We start from the raw sequence: 23856 nt of genomic DNA, 5'->3' as shown, positions 1-23856 counted from the left end.
ATAAAGGTCCTATCCCCCCTCTTTGGTGTGAGGGAATAAAATTGGTTGTTGAATCACAATGTTGATTATAAATATGTATTGCATGAAATAGTAGATGGATGAATTGGGTCATCTTATATGAAGTTTCTGTCTTTGGACTTACTCTTACGTTGGGACAGGACAACGCTCAAGCAAGTCAACCCTCTTTAAAGGGGTCAGACATCAGAGAAATGTCAAACATGTCAAACATGTCAAATGTAAAACTATAGGTTTAACCATAACTTAATTGCATCATCATGATGAGGATCAAGAGAGGCTGAGGTGCAGACAAAATGACAGTTGATTATTATTTGTAATCATGAAAACGTGTTGTTATAGAACATGAAACAAATGTTCTGTACAATAGAAAAGTAGAGAAGAAAAAAAATTGTCAGCCCAATGATGTAGATATTCAAATCAGAGACTGTATCAGTATGTTATAAATTGCAACAAATCACCAAAAAAAATACTTTCATGAATTTATCCACTTTTTGTTTTTTTTATTCATTATTTTTCTAAAAAATCAGCTTGCTGTTTTAGATTTGTTGTATTTATACATCACTGTTGGTCAGTGATCATGTGATTATGAGAGCTGAGGGCATTAGAATTTATTTTTGTACAAGTCACCAATTCAACCCTTATTTTAAACATACCATTGCATGGTTTAAAGTCAGTGGAAGTTTATATTTCCAGCCCTTCTTTCCTGATCGACCGAAGTCCAACCTTAAGCTTGTAGAACCTTAATAGACTAAAAATGATTTTCATTCAGACTATGCATGAAATAATTGCCACTGGACATTAAACATGGAGGAAACAATCATCAACCAAGCCCTCAGTTACCCCTTAACATTTTTGTATCAAAAAGGCACAATGTTTATAGCAACATCACACAATCTTTATTCATAGCAAGTACCAGTAATCTTTTTGGTGTTTTTTATGTGCAATTATACAATTATAGATCTGTTTCACAGATTTTTAATTGATTGTATTTCTGGCAGTAAAAATGCTAGATTTATAATTGTCTAGATGTATTTTATTAAGTTCTAAACACATACAAGATTTGAAGAAGAAAAATCTCCTTACACCTAAAATACAAATAATTTTTATTGGCTTTATGAGTTCAGAAATTCAGTACAGGTTAAAGCAAATTTTGAATGTAAATAGACACAGTATTTGTGTTTTTATATACATATTCATATTATTTTCAAATTCTTATTATTTTTTTATAAGTAAATAACTTGATATTTAAATAAGGGCACGCTGTTTAAATGATGGTTATAGAAATGACACCCGTCAGATCAATAACAAATTATCCAAGTATGGTACATGTTATCAAAGGGAGGATGGTTTAATTTCAAAGTAAACTAAATTAATACCTATATTTAGGTATATTTTTTTTCTTTTTATTACATATAAGTATAGTTAACTTGAAGGAAGCAATCACAAATTTATTTAAAGAAAATTAAAATTTGTTAAAGGATCAACGATTATCTTTATAATTCAAAAAGACTTTGAAATTACTTCAAATTCTTTATATTTTAATCTTGTGGAAAAAAGTTATGTGTTATGACGAAAAAATAATTCTTATTGGAGCAAAGCATTATGGACTATAAAACCAGTTAAAGATTTATTAAAAAATCAGAGGATGTATTTGTTAAGTGAATTGTGAATATATGTATATTTATGTAGTAACGTGCAGTACATTAGTTTATGCTTTTCGAAAGTAAAGTGAGAAAAATTATTAACTAGACATCAAATAAAAGTTTAAGGCCATCACCAGGCAAAAGGAATTTACCAGTACCAGAGCTTTAGTAAATAATACATGTAATATATATATTATAAGAAGATATTATTGAGGATAATGGATGGAAATAATAATTTGACTTGTTTCAGGTACAACAATTTTTTTAAATTAATATGTTAGAGTTGACATCAAAAGTTCAATGTAGGATAAAAAACTTAATTCACATAGTTTTTTCACTGAACAACCCCCCCCCCCCCCCCCTCTTAACTTAGTTTGGGAAAAATTGATTTACCAATAGGGATATATGTAAAAATCGATTTAAGATATACAAAACTTGCAGAATTTTAATCCCCCACCCCCAAACTATTAATTTGATTTAAGTTTTTTTATCCTACATCGATCTTTTGATGTCGTCTCTTATTTATAATTCATAAAATGTAGTAAGAATAAAACAATTGATGATAAAGAACATCTCTTAACTTCTGGGGTTATTTAGTCCCTGATGAAAAGTTGTCTCTCTTTCAATCACACCACATGTTCTTATTTTACTAGAGTAGTATCTGAATTGAGTTTTGCTAATACAAGGAGTTTATAAAATGGAATATGATAGCTGTTTCTTTAACAGCATTAACCACACAGCAGCAAACAAGGTCAAAGGAAGATAACTGATTGCTTGATAAGCTTTTAACGAACCACTTGTCAAATAATTTAAATTTACATTTTGGCAGGAGAAAAACTTTTCATTGAAGCTGGTCACTGGCAGCATCTCTCATGACTTGACACAGCTTTGTGAGCTTAAAAATTTAAATTTCAATTATTTTACTCAGACTGAGAATTCACCCAATCAAAATAGTGGAATTTTTCAGAGTAAAGTTTTATGACCCAGACAATAGCGGATCCTGGGGGGGTTCTGGGGGTTGGAACCCCCCTTTTTTTTAGCCGATCAATGCATTTGAATGGAAGCATATAGTTGGAACCCCCCCCCCCCCCTTTTTAAAATGGCTGGATCTGCCTCTGCCAGAGCACAGGACACCCAGTATTGCCTCTTTCTCTGTAGTGTTAAAAGTAAGAAATAGCTATATTATATTGAACTATGACTTTTGAACTGTAATCCAATGATCAGTACTACTGTAAAACAAGAAATTTTTAATTGTGTAAAATTTTCTCGATTTTTGCGTAAGGCAAAGTTACCCTATGCTTATATATTACTGTCCATAAAAATGCTTTGTATAAAGGTCTGAAAGTATTACAGTGAACATTTAACTGGCCCTTTATAGGCCCTGAAACAAGGAATATAAAAACCCAAATCGAAAATAACCCGATATACATTACTGTGGATTCATTAATATTCGTTGGATACCAATTTTCGTGGGAACAGGGGAACCATGAATTTAAATGTTCAACGAAATACAAATTTTCCAAAGGAATGCATGCAAACTTTTCCAAAACAACGAATTTAAATATCCTCGAATATGTGAGTTTTTCGCAATCCACGAAAATTGGTACCCACGAAAATAAATGAATCCACAGTATATTAGCTACTCAGGCTCTATTGAAAATTAAAACGTATGTTGATTTAAGGTGCTTTTTTTGATAGGCACATCAAAATATAATAAATAATCATAAAGTAGTTGAAATCATATATATATAGGTTATCAGAGCATGGCCTTTCCAGTTCATGTTACTGATAGGTAAATCTGAGATTATTATTGAATTCATGCACTACTTGTATGTAAATCTGAGATTATTATTGAGTTCATGCACTACTTAATGATAAATATCCTGAGTACATGTAAAAGCACAACACATTTTATTCCTAGATTACTTTTGGTCTTGATTTTGATAATGATTAGAACAGTTTTTATGAAGCTAATTCTTCTTAAAATTTGGCTTCACAGTTATTTAACTCAAACAGTATGGTCTTAAAATTACATATAGTTATTTAAAATACAAAGAATATGTTCCAGTATTCAAAATCTAAATACTTATAAAGATTGACATAGAATGGCCATTTCAATTGTGCTTTCGTCCTGAACATACATGAAATATTTGCCACTGGACATTACACAATTAACAATCAATCAAACCAATTGTAGTTGAAGTGCCATTAAACACCTAAGAATTATTCAATCAGTTAATATTATGTGATGAAGTTTTATAAATTTCTTTTCAGAACAATTCCAGATCCAAGTAGTCAGAAATTAAAGTGGGTAAAAGCTCCATTAACAGTTTTGGTTGTAAAGAAGATGTATGATGATTCTGTGTTGTCTGCATTTAAAAAACTGGTCTCCTGGCTGGTGGAGGTAAGAAGTATGATGATTCTGTGTTGTCTGCATTTAAAAAACTGGTCTCCTGGCTGGTGGAGGTAAGAAGTATGATGATTCTGTGTTGTCTGCATTTAAAAAACTGGTCTCCTGGCTGGTGGAGGTAAGAAGTATGATGATTCTGTGTTGTCTGCATTTAAAAAAACTGGTCTCCGGGCTGGTGGAGGTAAGATATATGATGATTCTGTCTTGTCAGGATTTAAAATAACTGGTCTCCTGGCTGGTGGAGGTAAGAAGTATGATGATTCTGTGTTGTCTGCATTTAAAAAACTGGTCTCCTGGCTGGTGGAGGTAAGATATATGATGATTCTGTCTTGTCAGGATTTAAAATAACTGGTCTCCTGGCTGGTGGAGGTAAGATGTATTATGATTGTGTATTGACAGCATTTTAAAAAACTGGTCTCCGGGCTGGTGGAGGTAAGATTATAGAAAAACTGGTCTCCTGGCTGGTGGAGGTAAGATTATAGAAAAACTCGTCTCCGGGCTAGTGGAGGTAAGATTAAAAAACTGGTCTCCTGGCTGGTGGAGGTAAGACTATAGAAAAACTGGTCTCCTGGCTGGTGGAGGTAATATTAAAAAACTGGTCTCCTGGCTGGTGGAGGTAAGATTATAGAAAAACTGGTCTCCTGGCTGGTGGAGGTAAGATAAGAACACTGTCTACATTAGTTTGTCTAAAAAATGCAAAAATTCAATTCAATTCAAACTTAAAAGTCAGGTATCACAACTTTGTTTAAGGGCCAGCTCAGAGGCCCGCCTTCGGTTGTGAAGACCTATTGGTCTGGGCTTTGGCTGTTTTCTGCTCTTTAGTCATGTTGTTGTCTATTTGAACATTATCCATTTTCATTCTCAATTTCATCTGATTTACAACTGAAACAAACAAAGCATGAAAAAAAATCAATATCAGATATACTACTTTTATTTAGCCCCACTATTTTAAAGCATACAGTATATAGTGATGTAGAGTCTGTCAGCAAAGCTAGCATGGAAAAGAGAACTTTATTTTATTTTTTATTTTTTTTTGTCTAGCTGTAGGACAAAATTATCATTATAGTCAAAAACTATATCAAATAGTTCAACCTATTATTAGTTCTGTAAATTAACCCTGTCATGTTAAAAAATCATATTCAAGCCCTCAATTTTCATGGTTTAGTCAGCTTACTTTTGTCACATTAAAGATACAAAGAATACTACCATAATGTAAATATGTGAAAAAATAAAACCTGCATGAAAGATCATACAACATTACTTTAGCAAATGTACCTTTGACATGACATTAAAACATGCTACTTGGCTCTAATTTAGGGCGTTTATGACCTTTTTTGAAATTTGAGCATAAATGAAGGCAGTCTGGTAGCATTTTTATGCCTACGCCATCACACCTGAGGGAGCATTTATTGTAATCTGTTTATGTGCATAATTGTATGTCCAAAAATTGGTTAATGTTCTCTAACTTAAGTTATTTTCAACCAAATATGAAACTTATTATCCAATATACACATTCTCTATTTATATCAATTTCTATGCCCATATCATAAATTTTTATGTGTATAATGATAAAAAAATGCTGTCTCTGTCCTCAAATCAAATAACCACAAAATAAAAGCACTGTAGTTCCCAGAGAAAGCTGAGGGTTCTATAAGTAAAATAGGTGTAATTGCATGATTTGTTCAATGTTTTATTTTTTTTAGCTTTTAGCTGTACCAGTCTGTATAAGAATGATGCAAAATGTTATTCAATTTTCTGTGGAAACCCTACACATTTTAAAATGTTTTTAATACCCTATACCCCTGCTTTTAAAAAGGGGGGTATACTGTTTTACCGTTGTCTGTCCATCCGTCAGTCCCTCCATCCCATGAATATTTTCGTCACATTTTTTTTCACGAACTACGATACAAGGATTTCTGAAAATTGGTTTCAGGGTTTATATAAGTCTGCTTAACCATGTGATGTGTTTTCAGATTCATCACTCAACAACTTTCTGTTTACCGAATACTCAATGTATCATTTTACACATGATAGCCAAATTTAAAACTTTCGTCACGTTTTTCTCAGAAACTACAATACAAAGATTTCTGAAATTTGGTTTCAGGGTTTATATAAGTCAGCTATACTGTGTGATGTGTTTTCAGATTCATCACTCAACAACTTCTTGTTTACTGAACACTTGCATATTTTTACACTATTAAAATTATCCACTTGTGGCGAGGCTATCATCAGTGATCAGAAGCAGTAGCTGGCAGTTTCACTTGTTTTGGATATAATTTGATGTTGAAATTAAAATTACATTTAAGATTTAATCCTAGCTATATATTCACCTATTTACATAGATGTAGGTTTGAAATATAAAACTTTGATTAGGTCAAACGATTTTTAGGTTGGCAATCTCAGTACTTAAATAAAACCATTGAGTATGAAGAATTAAAATGAAAAAAATGGTAATTTAAAACAAGATTTATGAAGAAAAAAAATGTGTTTTTGTTGTTTTATTGTCAGTCATTAGGTACAAAATCATTATTTAAGTAAAGTAGCCTAGATTATTAAAAAAAAATAATATGAATAATATTGAGTTTATTCCTGTCAAATGTCTCTTTAAAATAATTTCTACTTTTGTCACTATTTGATAGTTATTGACACATTTTCATTGGGCAGATTTCTTATAAGGGAATAATTTTAATATGTCAAAATACCTTTTTAGGTAAAACTATTTTACACATAATTGTTCTGGGACTTATCAGCTTAGATAAATTGAATTCTAAGGTGGTTTTTTTCCAACCGATATTTTAAATTAATTTTTAAAAAAATCAGATCTATGAATTTAATAACATAATCTTAAGCATAAAATGCTTTGATATATCATGAAATTTGTTTGATTAGACTGAAACCTTTTAATTGACAAGGACAAACTGCCAGTTTTCTTGAAGAAGTTCAGTGGTCCAAGGTCATTATTTGGTGAGAGATGACTTGTTGGCAATTTTACCTCATTTTCCTATCTTTATATACCACTATAAAGCCATGGTTTACCATTACTGAAAGTGGCTTTGTGGTTTAGCAACCAACAGACAAAAAAAATCAAAGTAATTTATCCAAAAATGATAATTCGTTTTCAAAATACACTACAGCTTAGATGGGTTCATCTATGGCTGTAATGTGCACAGAGGGGCCATAACTTACTTATTACCTCCCCTATTCCCACTGGATTTTATATACAATTCTTTCCTTCAATTAACAAGGGAAATTTAAATATTCGACAGTTTATGAATTTTTTCTATTGGAATGTGATTGGTGGCTTTGGTCTGCTCTCTTTGACACATTCCCCATTTCCATTCTTAATTTTATTTTATACTTTGGCAAAACCACAAAAAAAAATTCACAAAAATTTAAGCTTTTCTCAATCCATGATTCCTCAGCATAACAAACATGGAGGTTAGCGGTTCTTTTAGAAATTGTAATTTGCCTGTATTTGGAAGTATGCAAGTTTGTACATTTCTAAAGAAGTACATGTTCATCAGATGAATGCTCTTTTCTCTGTTGTCTAAGGACAGAATAAAATAAGTTTTTTTCATCAGTAATCTTTTTTTAATGATTTGATTTATTCACATTTAAAAAAAATAATCCTCATAATTCCTCCAAATCATGGTCACATCAAGAAAGGTTTAAAAAGATTATTTCAGGGAATTCTGGTTGGAGAATTTATATTTCTGTATTAATATGTCAATTTAAATGTTATATTTTTAAGAGGTAATAAAACTTGATTTTTTTTTCTTCTTAGATATATATTGTTCTGATTGGAAAATAATGTCAACTATTAATGAGCCACATTATTTGAATTTCAGTGGATTATGTTGTTTCATAGGCAATCATACCACATCTTATTCTATTTTATCATATTTCCCAAGGGGTCATTTTGCACTTAAAAAATGTCAAATTTTCCTTTTTTTAATGACAATTGTATAATTGACATTTCTTTGGCATAATTTCACTGACACATGGTAATTGCAGTTGTAAATTTTATTCATATATATAGTTTTGCTAAACATGAAGCTAGAGTTCCTGCAGGTGAAGTTGACCTTTAACAATTTTGTGGTGCGATGACCCAATGTTGACCTTTGTTGGTTTACCCATAAATGCTACCAAAGGCACAACCAAAAACATGAGTATCCACAATTTTTGGTTTTCTCTAGTAAATCTTGTTTTGATTGGAAATATGATAAACTATTAATGAGCCACATCATTTGAAATTTTGTGGATTAAGTTGTCTCAAAGGCAATCATACCCCATTTTCTTTTTTTATCATGTTTCCCCAAGGGGTCATTTTGCACTTCTTAAAATGTCAAATTTTTCTTCTTTTTTTCTACAATTGTATAATTGACATTTCTTTGGCTTTATTACTTGATTATTGCAGTGGTAAATTTTCTTCACATCAATCTAAAGTTTTGCTAAACATGAAGTTATAAATCTCTCAGGTGAAGTTAACCTTCAAGAATTTTGGTCATGCTGTGTAGGCTTAAATCTTTGGTTTACCAGTAAATACTCCCAAATGCTCACAAATGCTTTGTATAATTGGGTCAGTAGTACTGTTTTGGTAATCATAACTATGAAAAAATATTGATCGATTGATTATTGATATTAGTAAAAACATATCTATGAATGTTATTGTTTTAGAGAAACCATTTCTCTTGAAATGTAATAAAGAAAAAAGTAAAATCACAAAAATACTAAACTTAGAGGAAAATCAATTCGGAAAGTCCATAATCACATGGCAAAATCATATAACAAAATGCATCAAAAACGAATGGACAAGAACTGTCATATTCCTGACTTGGTACAGGCATTTTCAAATGTAGAAAAGGGTGGATTAAACCTGGTTTTATAGTGCTTGAGCACCAATAAGATATCCATTTTATACATGTAAACATCTGATGAATTTTGTTTATTTTCAGTTTAAGAATATGGTAGTATACATAGAAAAGAAATATTTAGATAAAAATTACCTGCTGTCACAAGATGAAGAATTTGTTGATCACCTAAAAACTAAATTACAGACTTTTGAAGAAGGTAAGATACAGGGCTATCTGGACCAAGTACTGTTTGTCTTTTGAGTAATTCTGATTTGGTTTTGGGTGTGTTGAATCAATGCAGTGTGATTAGTAGAAAAAAAAGACGTTGTATGACTGGCAATAAGACAAATATTTTAAGGTCACCATACAGCCTTTAACCCTTTAGTCAGCTATAAAAACCTCTGCATGACAAAATGTGGAACAATTTAAACGAAAATAATTCAATGTCATTATATAAACAAAAAACAAATGTGAAATACAGCAAACAATGACTGTCACTGAATTACAGATGCCTGATTCAGAGAATAGGCACATATAGAATGTTTTGTCAGACAAGATTTTTATTTATATGGTCGATTTAAAAAAAAACTCAGTGTACATGAAAGAAAAACAAAGGATTAGAGTATTCATCCATGACACAAAATCAGTACATGCACTTAAAAAAAACAACCCCAAAAACCAAAGGAACAGTTCTTTTATTGCTGTTCTTCATCTAAAAGTCAAAGACAGGCCTTCAACATTGAGCAAAAAATCTCACCTCACTGTAAATATAAGACAGCCAGCTTAGAGCACCAGTTTGAGCAGACACATTTGCAAAATAATTCGAATAAACTTTCTATAAGATTATTTGTGCATCAGGTTTTGTTTGTGGTTTAGCTTTAGAAAGTACAGTTTAATTTACCATTTTGATAGAGTTTATTATAGTGTTCTATTGTTGTTTTTTTTCAGGTAAAGATGATCTAACAGGAAAAATAGATATGATAATATGTCTTGGTGGGGATGGTACATTGTTATATGCCTCAAATTTCTTCCAGGTAAGATATCTTATCAGAAGAGGATAGAGCTGTGCCAAGGGAGATTACCCTTTGACTAAATAAAACCAAGATAATATGTCTTGTTATATGCCTTAAATTTCTTCATAACACAGATGGGTTTTGAAAAATCTTAAGTCTATATTTCTCTTTATTTTCATGATTTTATAGAAGTAAAAAAAATAATTTTCAATAGTTATTACCCTTGTACGAATAAGATTTATTCAACGCTGGAGATATTGAAACTTTGTGCTTTTATTCAAGATACTTCAATGTTTTATTTCAGATAAATGTTCCACCAGAAATCAGGAGTCGATTTTACAAAAAAACTTATGACTAAGATTGATCGTGAATTGTTCATGACTTACGATCAATCTTAGTAGTAAGTTTTTTGTGAAATCGATTCCTGGTATTCAACAGGGGAATTCACTGTGATTTTTAACACCTTTGCCATTTGATAATTTTAAAGACATTTTAAAGAGTTATTTCCCTTTAAAGTGTTCATTGTAGATGACTACCCAACATGGCTCATATATTTTAATTACATTAATGTTTATTTTCAGACAAACGTTCCACCAGTGATGGCATTCAACATGGGATCACTAGGATTTTTAACTCCATTTCCATTTGATAATTTTAAAGAACAAGTCACAAATGTTTTAGAAGGTAAGGTAAATATAACATAAAATTGGGAATGGAAATGGGGTATTTGTCAGAGAGGCAATAACCCAACCAAAGAGCAGATAACAGATGAAGGCCACCAATGGGTCATCACTTCAGCGAGAAAATCCAGCAACAGGAGGTGGGCCTCAACTGGCCAACGATGTAAAAATGTGTCCTAGTTTAATGTAAATGGACGTCATACTAAACTCCATAACATATAAATGAACTAAAAGTTAAAAAAAAAACATACAAACTAATAAAGGCCAGAGGCTCCTGATTTGGGACAGATGCAAACATGTGGTTGGGTTAAACATGTTTTGTGAGATCTCAACCCTTCTATCAATGCTATACCTCTAGCCTATGTAAAATTAAGAAACACACAGCAATACGTGTAGTTAAATATAGGCAACAGTAGTATACCGCTGTTCTAAACTCGTAAATCTAGGAACAAAAAACAAAATCGGGGTAACAAACTAAAACTGAGGGAAACGCATTAAATATAAGAGGAGAACAACGACACAACATTAAAATGTAACACACATAGCAACTCAGTTTAAAATAAGTCTGATTTTCAATAATACTGTATGGAAAGATACTGGTAGTTCTAATGCCAAAAAAATATTGATACTTGCTTTGATTTTGTATAAATTGAAAGAAAAAAACATTATTAAATTCTTTTATTTACATTTACATTGGAGTTAGGGACGACATCAAAAGTTCAATGAAGGATAAAAAACTTAATTCAAATAGTTTTTTCACTGACCCCCCTACCCCCCTATTAACTTAATTTGGGAAAAATTGATTGACCCATATGGATATATGTAAAAATCAATGTCGGATAACCAAATCTTGCTGCATTTCAACCCCCCGCCCCCAAACTATTTGAATTAAGTTTTTTATCTTACATTGATCTTTTGATGTCGTCCCTTAGGTATTTTTGTTAAATCTTTCCTTGTATATTTGTAGGTCATGTCGATCTAACACTTGGTATTTTTGATAATTATGTTTTTGTATATTTTTAGGTCATGCCGATCTAACACTAAGATATAGACTTAAGTGTGTAGTGTGTAAATCTGGGTCGGAATCACACAAAGTATCACATATAAAACATATCAATAATTCTGATAGTAAACAAAGTTATTTAGTAAGTAAATATTTCTTAAGGTGGTACCTAACACTACAGGAAGATAACTCTGTAAAATCATCTAAACGTTTTAATTACGTTATGTTGTTAAGGGCATATTAAGCTTCTAAACGATCAAAATTAGTATTTGTCAAACTGCTATATAACCAGTGTAATTTTTCTGAAAAAACTGTTGGTTCAAATTATTTGAAATTTTTATATTTTTGTCAAAGGGAGTATATACTTTGTCAAAATTTTATGAAATTTAAACGAACCAAGTTAATTTTAGTGAAAGTGTTGGGTACCACCTTAAATTGTTGTATAAAACATGTATAGATAACTGGGAGCCGTGCTGAAAACATTCATAACTCATTTTAAACTAAGTGTCAAAGTAAAGATTGCATTCATATAGACCCAAATGAGGTTTAATTATTGTCTGTCAGCTGTGATTTTGATCTAAATCAATATTCACTTTTATCAATGATTAAAACAATTTCAAAATAATATTTGAATTTTTGATCTACTATGGTCATCCATAAATTTGGTACTCCCAAAAACATAATTCAAAGAACAAATAACAAATATTTTGTTTTAATAAGAACTAATCATAGACACCAGGATTTATGTTATTTACCCCAGAAGCACTTTTCACGCTTCTAATAAGATCTCATCAGTGACACTTGATTCCAGAAAGATAAAAAGGCTGAACTAAGTATGAAGGGCATTTAGGACCCAAAATTCTTAAAAGTTTTGCCAAATACAACTAGCTATTAAAGGTAATTCCATTCTCAGGGTAGAATCTTTAGTATTAAGAAAAATCGAAAAATTTATAAACAGTTGATTTATAATTATGACCATTTCAATGATAATTCATATCAACACAGAAGTGCTAACTATTGGACTAGAAATACCCTCGGAGAGAAAACTCTCAAGAGCAGTGGCATTGACACACTAGTTGTAAAAAACTCATCATAGATACCAAGATTGAAATTCTGTTTGTCAGATGCACTTAGCTTTTTAAGTAAATATGAATTATTATGATTTTAATATGTTTTAGGTTTTAAATGAAGTAGTTGTTGACCGTGCACAATCACCCTACCTTAGTAATGTAGACCTGTTTGTAGAAGGAAAACTTGTAACATCAGTTCAAGGAGATGGTTTGTATTTTTATTTCTATGCTACTTTGTATATACTATTGTGAAATGATTGAATGGATTATTTTCTATTTTAAGATACAGAATTTTTTAAGATAAATTTCAAAATTTCAGAATTTTTCCTGTAGATTTTTTTGGCCTCTGTGGTTAGTGATCTAAGTAGTTCACTACAATTATCATTGGCTTAAAAATTTTGAATTTTGGGCACATCATTCTAAAAAACTTGCCATATATTTTAAGAATTTGTTAGGATCACTCGAGCTAGATACCCCATAATCAGTTTAAAAAAACTGACCTATGATTTTAGATTTTATAGTTTCCACACTGAAACTGTTTACGATATTTTTTTCTTATGTTTGATTATTTGTACCATATAATTGCCCAACATTTTCATGTTTAATTTATCAACACCAACAATATGTCTTACATTTTCAGGTTTGATTATTTCCACGCCAACAGGAAGTACTGCCTATGCTGTATCTGCCGGAGCATCAATGGTCCATCCCAGCGTACCAGCTATAATACTCTGCCCTATTTGTCCTCATTCTTTATCATTCCGACCAGTTATTGTTCCAGCTGGAGTGGAAATCAAGGTATTTTGGATTTATTATTATTCCTGGAAAACCAACTTTTATGGACTTCGTGGGGACTAGTGAACAACAAATTTTAATGTTCCACTTTGCACAAAGTCTTTTATTCAGAATTTGTAAAAACTCCAAAATCAAATATTCACAAAATTAAATTTTTCCACAAAAGACAAAATTTGGTAACCATGAAAAAACCTGAAGTGACAATTAAAAAACAATTAAAAAAAAAAAAATTAACAGCATGATTTATGTTCAAAACAATGCAAGAAAAACAAACATGATATACAGCAACAAATGCTAAAAATTCTGAATTAGGGAGCTACCATTTGATTTTTATGGGGGGGCTAGGATGAAATTTGAAAAAAATAGGCAGGATAGGAGTTTTGTGTAAAAAAAAAAGTCAGGATGAGACACTTGCAAAAAAAAAAAGGCAGGACGACAATTTAGGTAAAAAAAAGTCAGGATAAACTAAAAAAAAAAGTCAGGACCGAACAGAGTGAAAAATAAAAAGTCAGGACAGAGATTACAGCAAAAAAAAAAAATGCAGGACAAAATTTTTCATCCTAGCCCCCCCCCATAAAAATCAAATGGTAGCTCCCTTATAGGATCTTGACAGGCTTTTGTTGCAGGGTCAATCATGTTTGCTGGTGCCAAACCTTCACCCTATGTTGTGTAACAGCACAACAAAAGAACAAACTAAAAATCTCAGTTGAAAATGGCTCGACTCATCAGATCGATACAAAGATCAAAATCAACGAACAAAATTACTAAACCCTCAACACTTGGAAGCAAGCATCTTTGTTTTAATAAGTAGTATAAGATGTGAATTATAATGTTTTCTTCAGATAATGGTGGCAGAAAATGCCAGGAGTTCTGTATGGTTATCATTTGATGGGAGAAACAGGCAAGAATTAATGCAGGGAGACTGGTAAGTTATCTAAGATCGAAATAAAAATAAGCTAAGGTTAATATAAAGATACTGGTTTGAATAATTTATCTTTGATGGGAGAAACAGGCAAGAATTAATGCAGGGAGACTGTAAGTTATCTAAGATCGAAATAAAAATAAGCTAAGGTTAATATAAAGATACTGGTTAAGGTTAATATAAGGATACTGGTTTGAATAATTTATCTTTGATGGGAGAAACAGGCAAGAATTAATGCAGGGAGACTGTAAGTTATCTAAGATCGAAATAAAAATAAGCTAAGGTTAATATAAAGATACTGGTTAAGGTTAATATAAAGATACTGGTTTGAATAATTTATCTTTGATGGGAGAAACAGGCAAGAATTAATGCAGGGAGAGTGTAAGTTATCTAAGATTGAAATAAAAATAAGCTAAGGTTAATATAAAGATACTGGTTTGAATAATTTATCTTTGATGGGAGAAAGAGGCAAGAATTAATGCAGGGAGACTGGTAAGATATATGTGATAGGCAATTTAGGCAAGATTTAGATATAAAGGTAAGAAGATGTTGTATAGTTGATAGTGAGACGACTCTCTACAAGAGACCAAATGACATGGAAGTTACCAACTATAAAAAAGAAGATGTGGTATGATTGCCAATAAGACAACTATCCACAAAAGACCAAAATGACACAGACATTTTAAAAACAACTATAGGTCACCGTACGGCCTTCAACAATGAGCAAAGTCCATATCGCATAGTCAGCTATAATAGGCCCTGATAAGACAATGTAAAACAATTCAAACGAGAAAAACAACTGTAGGTTACCGTAATACATTCAACAATGAACACTCTCTTTGATGACCCCTGTTATCTGTTTGTGTGAAAGATAGGATACTGTGGATTCATGGGTTTGTGTCTGTGGGTACCTAGTTCATGGATTGAGGAAAATTTATATTCTCAAGGATATTTGATTTGGTGAATTTGTCAAAGTCAGCATACAACCCTATAGAAAATATGTACTTGGTTTAACATTTAAATTTATGATTTAAGAAATAACAGTACTGTAGTTGAAGAGTTGCCACCGTCAATTGTAGATTTCAAATCAAAATTGACGGTGGCAGCTCCTCAACTACAGTACTGTTATTCCGATTCTAATGCATTTCAAAAAGAAATAATACGATAAAACTTGGAAAAATGTCATAATTTGACAAATAAAAAAAATCCGCAACTTAATGAACGATTTTGGCGCAAAGACGTCATGGGTAAACGTGACGTCATACAAATGAAAACTTACAAACTGGAGGTTATTGCGTTACCTGTACGCTTCAAAATCGGATAAAATAACTTTAAAACAGCGAATTCAGGGTAGGTGTTGTTTTATTTTGGATTATATAGTAGTAATCGAACATTTGTTGATTCAATCTTTTCAAAATGGTTGTCCCTCCTTAGTTACGCCTGGTCAACTGTGGATTTGATGGCAACTTTTAGCCAATGAAAAAATTGTTACATACAAATTGCATTAGAATCATCTTTACCCATGAAATACACAAAAGAATTGGTGTATACAACAAATAATAAGTTGAAATTTTTCATTAAATTCTCAAACTGTTTGCTGTGATTTAGAGTCTACAAGAAAGGAATGATAGTGTTAATTACTTGGAAGGAAGGAATATGTAACTAACAAGTTAATTTTTAAAAGTTCAATAAATTTTAATTTGAATTAAATTTCAGTTTAAGGATAACAACAGCACAGTATCCAGTACCCTCTATATGTGCTAGAGATCAGATAGACGATTGGTTTGCAGGGTTAGCTGGGTGTTTACATTGGAACGTTCGCCAACAACAGAAACCTCTTTCCTCAATACCTAGTACAACCAGTTTAGACTCTGTAGAACTTAGTAATTAATTCATTGGGTTACATGTCAATATTTTGTTTGCTACTTTTGAAATTGTTATGTATACAGTAAATATTTCAAAATAGGAATGAAACCCCATGCATGTTAGACTTTCTTGATTTTTGAGGGATTAATTTCATGAGAAATCTTGCCCGGACTCCAAATTTTAAATTATGGAATATGCATAATACCTTAAAAACAGTATTTGGAGATATTACAGTTTCCCATAGTTAACTATTGAGCAGCATAGAATATTGTAGTCAACATTTATGCATCTTTATGTAATGAATATGTATGCATGGTTAAGTTGAGACATGTTGCTTTGAATGTCTTTTATAGAAGTACAGTAGACTCAGGCAATTTAGAGACTAAAAATAAAGTCTTTTTTCTGCAACAACAAAAAGTATCAGTAAATCTTTTCCCAGATGTAAGGAGATAAACTTTGATATTTGAGGATTATTTTTGAAAAATAAAGGGTTTAAGCAGGTTTTACTGTAAATAAAGGGTTTAAGCAGGTTTTACTGTATTGCATAATTGATGTATCAAAGATACTATCTTTGCAGCCCGTTTATGATATGTGATTCAACAGTCTGAAAAAAGGATATTCAAAGTAGCAAACAAAATATATTATTGTTTTATATTTGTTAAGTTTCTCATTTTATATATGAATGCAATCATTTAAATATTTTAATGTTTATGATTTGTTATATAATTTTTTTTGCATATTTTGTGATATGTCTGTTATAATGTTTCTGAACTTTTATATTATAAATATTTAATTCTATATAAGTTTATTTTCCATTACTCATGCAATTTTCGTCAAGACAAAAATAATGTTTTCACGATATAGACACCATATTAATAGAGACCTCCAAAAAAAATTTCCTGTAAAGACCTGTCAGTGACCTCCTCTCATGGAATTTAAACAATGGAATTTATTTGTAAATATATGTAAAATTTCAAACTCGATTGTCAGTACATTTTTTTCATGTGTACTATATTTCAATTGGTGGCCTTTTGGCTGTAATCTGCTCTTTGGTTAGGTAAAGTAGTGAGACATGAAGTTATATGTAACTGTTCAACAACTATAATTCCTACAGTGTTTGATACAAATTTGTAAAAAAAAACCTAATCCCCTTAAGCAAATATCAACAAAATACATTTTTGCTCACACCATGAAAATTGGTACCCATGAAAATGAATACATTCAATATATATACAGAGATCTTAAATACATTTTGGCTTGCTCCATGAAAATTGGTACCCCATGAAAATGAGTACATTCACTGTATTTACAGAGATCTCAAAATACATTTTGGCTTGCTCCATGAAATTTGGTACCCATAAATATGAATGCATTCACAGTATTTACGTAGATTTACGTAGATCTCTATTTTAATTGTTGTCATGTACATTTATGTCTTATTTATTCATTTTTTATGATAATCAAATAACCTGATTTTATCCATACTTATCACTAGTTAGTAGTTATGAATCATAACTTATGATGTTTGCAATATTTTTGCTGTATGTACAAATATATTTTGCACAGGCAATGAGCATTTCATCTCAGCCTCTAAATAATAAAACAATAAATCCGGTTGCAGGATTTTCTCACTTTGTTGAAGTGGTGGCCTTCGGCTGTTTTCTGTTCTTTGGTAGGATATAGTCTCTTTGACACATTCCCCATTTCTTTTCTCAATTTTATAATATATGCACACACAGTTAAATTATCACAAATTAATATTTGAATTAAGATGGACATATTATTTTTAATCTACCAAAAAGTTTCTTTTAAACACAAGTAAGAGTTTCAGGTGTGGTTCATGGGGCCGAAAATATACAGAGCATAAATTGTTAAAAACAAGAATTTAAAATCCTCTAAAAAAATACCCAATGCTCCAGTGCCATTCAAACTTCTATAACTGGTTAAATGGATGTGCTATCTTTTTTAGTATCAAATTTAATGTAAATTAGTATATATAAGTTAGTACATATTTGAGCTCCTTATAACCTTACAATTCTGTGTCCTGAAAGTTTATTTTTGAAGGTCAACTTATGTAGAAAGCTGATGACGAACACTTTTGATGAAGTTATCTGAAGGCTGTTCTATGAAGTTATCTGAAGGCTGTTCTTTGAAGTTGGCTGTTCTATGAAGTTATCTGAAGGCTGTTCTTTTGTGTTGTTCTGCTGCTGTTGTCGTCATGGTGACATTGCTGATCCTAATGCCAAAGCAAGTTTAGGTTTTCATTAGCTCTCTTTGTGTCAGACTCATTGTATCATAATAGTTAATCAACATGTGGGTGCCAGTGATCTCAGAAGATGAGTGGATCAGTGTAAGGGTCATATATTTTATCAACATGTGGGTGCCAGTGATCTCAGAAGATGATTGGATCAGTGTAAGGGTCATATATTTTATCAATTTGCTGGACGAATCAAATATGCCAATAGATGTTATTGTTATTGACAACTTTGTGGTATGTGGAAGGCACTCAAAGGGGATTTATGTTTGATTTTAAATGTAAATTTATTTGATAATCATTATCATTTGATAATTTAACTACATTTCGTATCTCAATTGGACAAATCTGATAATCCGCTGATACTTTTTTAAGTCTTTATTTATCTTATTATGTAAGAGAATTATTGATATTCTGTAGTTTGTAGTGTTATATGTTATTTATGCATTAGAATTCTAATCCTGATTGCTTTCAGGGTGAAAGACAACTCTGTTTGTTGTTACTGTTGAATCACTTGTATTTGTTGGGTTCTGATTTTTGGGGATTTAGCATATGTTAATGTTTCTGCATCGTTTCTTTTTTTTTAAATAACTTTTTGATACAAATTAAATGACAATTAAGTTTTTCATGACACAAAACACAAAACAATTTGACGAAACCAAAAGCATATGTTGCTGTTCATCACCCCAATGTCACAGTACAGTACAAATGCTCACACCTCTATTTAAATTTGAGATCCCTGGCAGGAACTGGAACATTCTAACAACTAGAATAAATATTCCAGCTTGTGTTCAGTGCTTTTTGCATAAAAATTACTGAAAAGTGGGATATTTTGACTAATTTTGCAATCAAATTACAATCACTGAAATATCTCTTCTGTAAATTTAATCAATGGAAAATCAAAATCAGTGATTGAGGAATTACAGACAAATTTACACACAGGGCCACTTCACTTTCAAATGGAAAGTGAACAAGGGATTGATAAGACAACTTATTTGGCCTCATGAATTTGAAAATCAAAAAGTATTATGAAGTTAATATATACATTTTGCTTAGTATATGATGTACTTCACAAAGACGTTCATGTGTTCTACATACTATTTCAGGGTTTGTCTTGTATCTATTTATCCAAAATCAAAGTATAAAATGGCAACTTCAGGTCAAATTTGTCAATTTTGATATGTTTATAACGTGTATTCTTTTTGCTTTTGCTTTTAGTATGAGTGTAACGATTCTTTTATCTCTGTCTGTTAATCAGCATTGTTTCTTCAGGCAATTTATCTGTTATGGAAAAAACCTGTGTATTTTTATTTTTAAAAAAGAAATAAAGAACTAAAGTACAATATTGTTTTCTTTTGTCATTATATAAAATTAGAACCAATTGGTCTTATAAGTATATTAAAATAACATCAACATAGCACATTATAAACTAATTTGTTTAAAAGTTTAAAAGGTTTGGCTAGCCACAAAACCAGGTTCAAACCCACCATTTTGTACCAAATCAGGAATATGGCAGTTGTTATGTTATAGTTCGTGCCTATGTATGTTGCAAGGTCGTTTGTTTTTGTTGCACTTCTGTGCTCTGTTGTTTTGTTTTTTCCTCTTATAGTTTATGTGTTTTCTTCAATTTTAGTTTGTAACCCAGATTTGTGTTTTTCTCAATCGATTTATGACTTTTGAACAGATGTATATTACTGGTGCCTTTATTTTGCAAAAACATGTATAATTTTGTGTTTGCCTTCATTGACAAAAAAGATTCAACAAATCAATTTAAGGTGGTACCTAACACTACAGGGAGATAACTCTTTAAAGTCAGCTAAACGTTTTAATTACGTTGTGTTGTAAAAAGAATATTAAGCTTCTCAATGATCACAATTGGTGTTTGTCAAATTGCTATATAACCAGTGTAATTTTTCTGACAAAACGGTTTGGTTCAAAATTTTTTATATTTTAATATTTTTGTTAAAGGGTCAAAGTAAATACTACTTTGACAAAATTTTATGAAAATTAAACGAGCCAAATTAATTTTAGTGAAAGTGTTGGGTACCACCTTAATGGTGAAATGTCTCGGTCATATATAAAATTTGATCATTATTTTGTAATGTCAGTTGTCATATATATTAACTGCCCAAATATATTAATAACCAAGTTATAATCATCTTTTTTATTGGGTATTTCTTGTACATATGTCATTGTCTTTTTCAACAGCAATTTAAGTGTGTTGCTTGTTCAGAAACATGTTCGATTTGTAAAATATTAGTTTTGTTAGAGGTTGAAAGTTTTCTCATAATGTCAAGCTCTTATCTACCATTTATGTCCACCAAAATATCCACTCCTCATAGGAGTTATAAGTTATGACTATAAAAAAAAATCTATCCTTTTGAATTAGCATAAAAATGCAGCACACACTTTTTTTGAAGATCATGTTAGCAGATTATTCAGTGTGGACTTCATTATTTATGATAATTCTTCTATTCCAGCCATTCTTTAATAAATAAAAATAAAAAATTATCCCAGTGTAAACATTGTAAAAACTTTTTTCTGCATCAAAGGATATCATTAACCAAAATGAAAGACTCTGTATCTAAAAGACTTAAAATGGATTTAGTTAAATAGAGTTATGGCAAAATGAATTCATGTTTGGATAAACCCTAAGTTAAGTCAAAATTACCAAAACCACTGTTAATTTCAGATACTAGTAGCAGAAACACAATGACTTTTAAATGAATATAATGGATTTGTAAAGAATGTAATTCTGTACTTTCTATTTCTCGCAGTAATGTCATTTTCTTCTTCAACAGCAATTTAAATGTGTTACATGTTCAGAAATTGGACATTTTAATTGTCACACGATGCTATGATTCTGTGAATTGAAATACAGGTTGATAGACGATTTGAAATTGGTTTTTGGTGTATTTAAGTTCAGGATAATTTGGCTACCCCCATTCCAGGATGACACTCTGATTAAGTTTGTTCAATTTAAAGTTGAGAATAAAGAAAACTATTTGTTTAAAGATTTATATTTCAGATGGTAAAGACATAGATGTCTAGGTATACCTTGTATGCCACAGATGCTTCATACCTTCTATTGAGGTAGATACCTTATATTGCGAATTAACTCATCATATAAACCAGGCATTACATTTAAAACGGTTCCAAAAGACCCATTAGTCTTGTTCGAATATAAAAACAAAACAAGAAGTTCAGTCTGTCATGCATTTATGTCCATTGTCAATGACCTCATTTCATGGATCAGCGACTGCTTGAAAAAAAATGTGCTGTAAAATGTGCACTTATAAATAATAAGACTATAATTGATATATGGGTTCCTTGCAAGGTCTATATATCTGTCAGGCAGAATTCATCAGCCTTTATCCTCATTTCATAGATAAGTGATCAATGTAACGTTCACGTGGTTAAGTATTTATCTCAGATACTACATGCAATAGGTCAACTATGTTTGGTGTATGCAATGATTTTAATGTGGATAGGTATGAATTGTAGGTCTCGTCGGAAATTGATCTCATTTGCATGGTATAGTGCACGTGGCCAGTGCTATTTTTTATGGGCTAGTCTGTTTCTCAGACAGATATAATAAGCAATAGGTTATATAAAATAATTTGTTGTATTAAATGATTTCATGGTGCTCAATTCTGTCATGCAGAGTTCATTTGATATTTACTTCGTTTACATTATTCATTGTTTTATTTCATGATATGATCTGATTCTCATATACTTTTCTTGGCATATGTCAACTCTAGTTGATGGATGAAATGATTTTATGGAATACATGTCTGTCTGGAAGATTCGTATGACCTTGGCCTAATTTTCATAGTTCAACAGTCAGCAGTATATTTTTTTTATGGTCAGATACTATAAATAATATTTGAACTACTTTGGTGTATGATTGCAAGGGTGTATGTGCTGTCTGGCAGAGTTTATCTGACATTGATCTCATTTTTTATCCGTGCATTGGTCAAAGTTCAGTTTTCTTGACTCTGAAATATGTTTCTCATATACTATAAGAAATTATAGTTAAACTATGTTGCGATTGTAAAGTATACACGTCCATCTAACAAGGTCCTTCTGACCTTTGCCTCATTAGACACACATTGGCCTAGCTGAAGTCGGCTGAGCTTTTTCGGATTTTCGGAATTATTGCTCTCCGTCTTAGTATTTGATTTGACCTTCCACCGGTTTAGATTCGAGCGCCACTACCGAGTCTTGTGCGGACGAAACCGCGCCTTGCGTACCAAACTATAAGCCTGGTATTCTGATAAAGGAGTAGGTCCGGTAAGACCCCTTTTTGGCCCCAAAATATAGCAGTTTTACAAAATTGTTAAAATGTAAACTTTTATTTATTAATTGAACAGCAGAATGCTTCTTTTACATAAATATGGGCTGTTTTTGACAATACAATGCACATATATCTGGTACTAGCACCATTAAGTCATGCCAAATCACTGAAATCTTCACAATTCTAGCATTTTAGTTAAATTTTAGACGGTTTTCGTGTCAAACGAAAGTGGCCGCATTCGTGTTCATCCTTAATATTAAAATGTAAGTTGTATTTTATGATAATACATAACATATATAAAGGTTGAGGATGAACACGGATGCGGCTACTTTCATTTTTGACAAAAACCATATGAAAAGTGACATTTTTTTGCATATTTGGTAGATTTTTCATAATTGAGCTTGAATCGGATCGTTGTAAATGGCACAATCAGTTAAAATCTTTCACATCAACTAATTGAATCAAATAAAATAGACACTTAAGTGTTTAAAAAGTGGTCAAAATCTTTTGTCAGATGAACCTGAAATTTGAGGCCAAAATCGGTCCTTACCGGACCTATACTCCTTTTAACATGAATGTTTATTTATAGTAACATTTGTTGTTTAACCTTTTCCTCTTATATTTTTAATATAAATTCAATTCAGTATGATCGATAAATCAGGCGACTATCAAGTATATGCACTCTTGTTTTTAATTAGTTTACAAATTTTCATATCAATACCTGCAGAACCTTTTTGTCAGCAACGTTTTCATATAAACGCTTAGTGAAATACAGAATAAAATTACGTGAAATGCCAGGGAATCCTTTTTGCGTAAAGTACTAGAATATAGTCCTTAGTGTGGACAGTGTGTTACTTGCCAATTTTTGTTATACCCCTTCCAAATTTATTTCATGTTTTATGCCTCATATAGCAAGTTGGGGTTGAAATGACACTGTAAACAAATTTGGGTCATAAATATTAATGTAAAGCAGTGATTAGGTCCAGCTGAAAAAGGTAAAAAATTAGCACTTCGGAAGCTGTCAAAAGATTT

General features: G+C 31.2%; 1 protein-coding gene and 1 long non-coding RNA gene across 5 annotated transcripts in view; both read left to right on the top strand.

The window, feature by feature from the left end:
• Positions 1-17076, top strand: part of LOC139499967 (NAD kinase-like) — a 44577-nt gene extending 27501 nt beyond the window's left edge. For all 4 annotated transcript variants that reach the window (XM_071288633.1, XM_071288632.1, XM_071288635.1 and 1 more), the window contains 9 exons: positions 3936-4065; positions 9027-9141; positions 9873-9958; positions 10519-10621; positions 11641-11762; positions 12799-12898; positions 13331-13488; positions 14328-14410; positions 16124-17076. In XM_071288633.1, coding sequence (XP_071144734.1) covers positions 3936-4065; positions 9027-9141; positions 9873-9958; positions 10519-10621; positions 11641-11762; positions 12799-12898; positions 13331-13488; positions 14328-14410; positions 16124-16298 — 1072 coding nt within the window. In that variant the 3' untranslated portion in view covers positions 16299-17076. The remainder of the gene's footprint in view (positions 1-3935; positions 4066-9026; positions 9142-9872; positions 9959-10518; positions 10622-11640; positions 11763-12798; positions 12899-13330; positions 13489-14327; positions 14411-16123) is intronic.
• A 593-nt stretch (positions 17077-17669) lies between these two features.
• Positions 17670-19110, top strand: LOC139499968 (uncharacterized). The gene is made up of 2 exons (XR_011658277.1): positions 17670-18414; positions 18456-19110. It is a non-coding gene; the product is annotated as an uncharacterized lncRNA (long non-coding RNA).
• Positions 19111-23856: the final 4746 nt, after the last annotated feature.

The sequence above is a fragment of the Mytilus edulis genome, chromosome 13, assembly GCF_963676685.1.
Source record: "Mytilus edulis chromosome 13, xbMytEdul2.2, whole genome shotgun sequence".
Taxonomy (NCBI): domain Eukaryota; kingdom Metazoa; phylum Mollusca; class Bivalvia; order Mytilida; family Mytilidae; genus Mytilus; species Mytilus edulis.
Note: the sequence above shows the minus strand (reverse complement) of the source record. Positions and strands in the feature narration are given on the sequence as shown.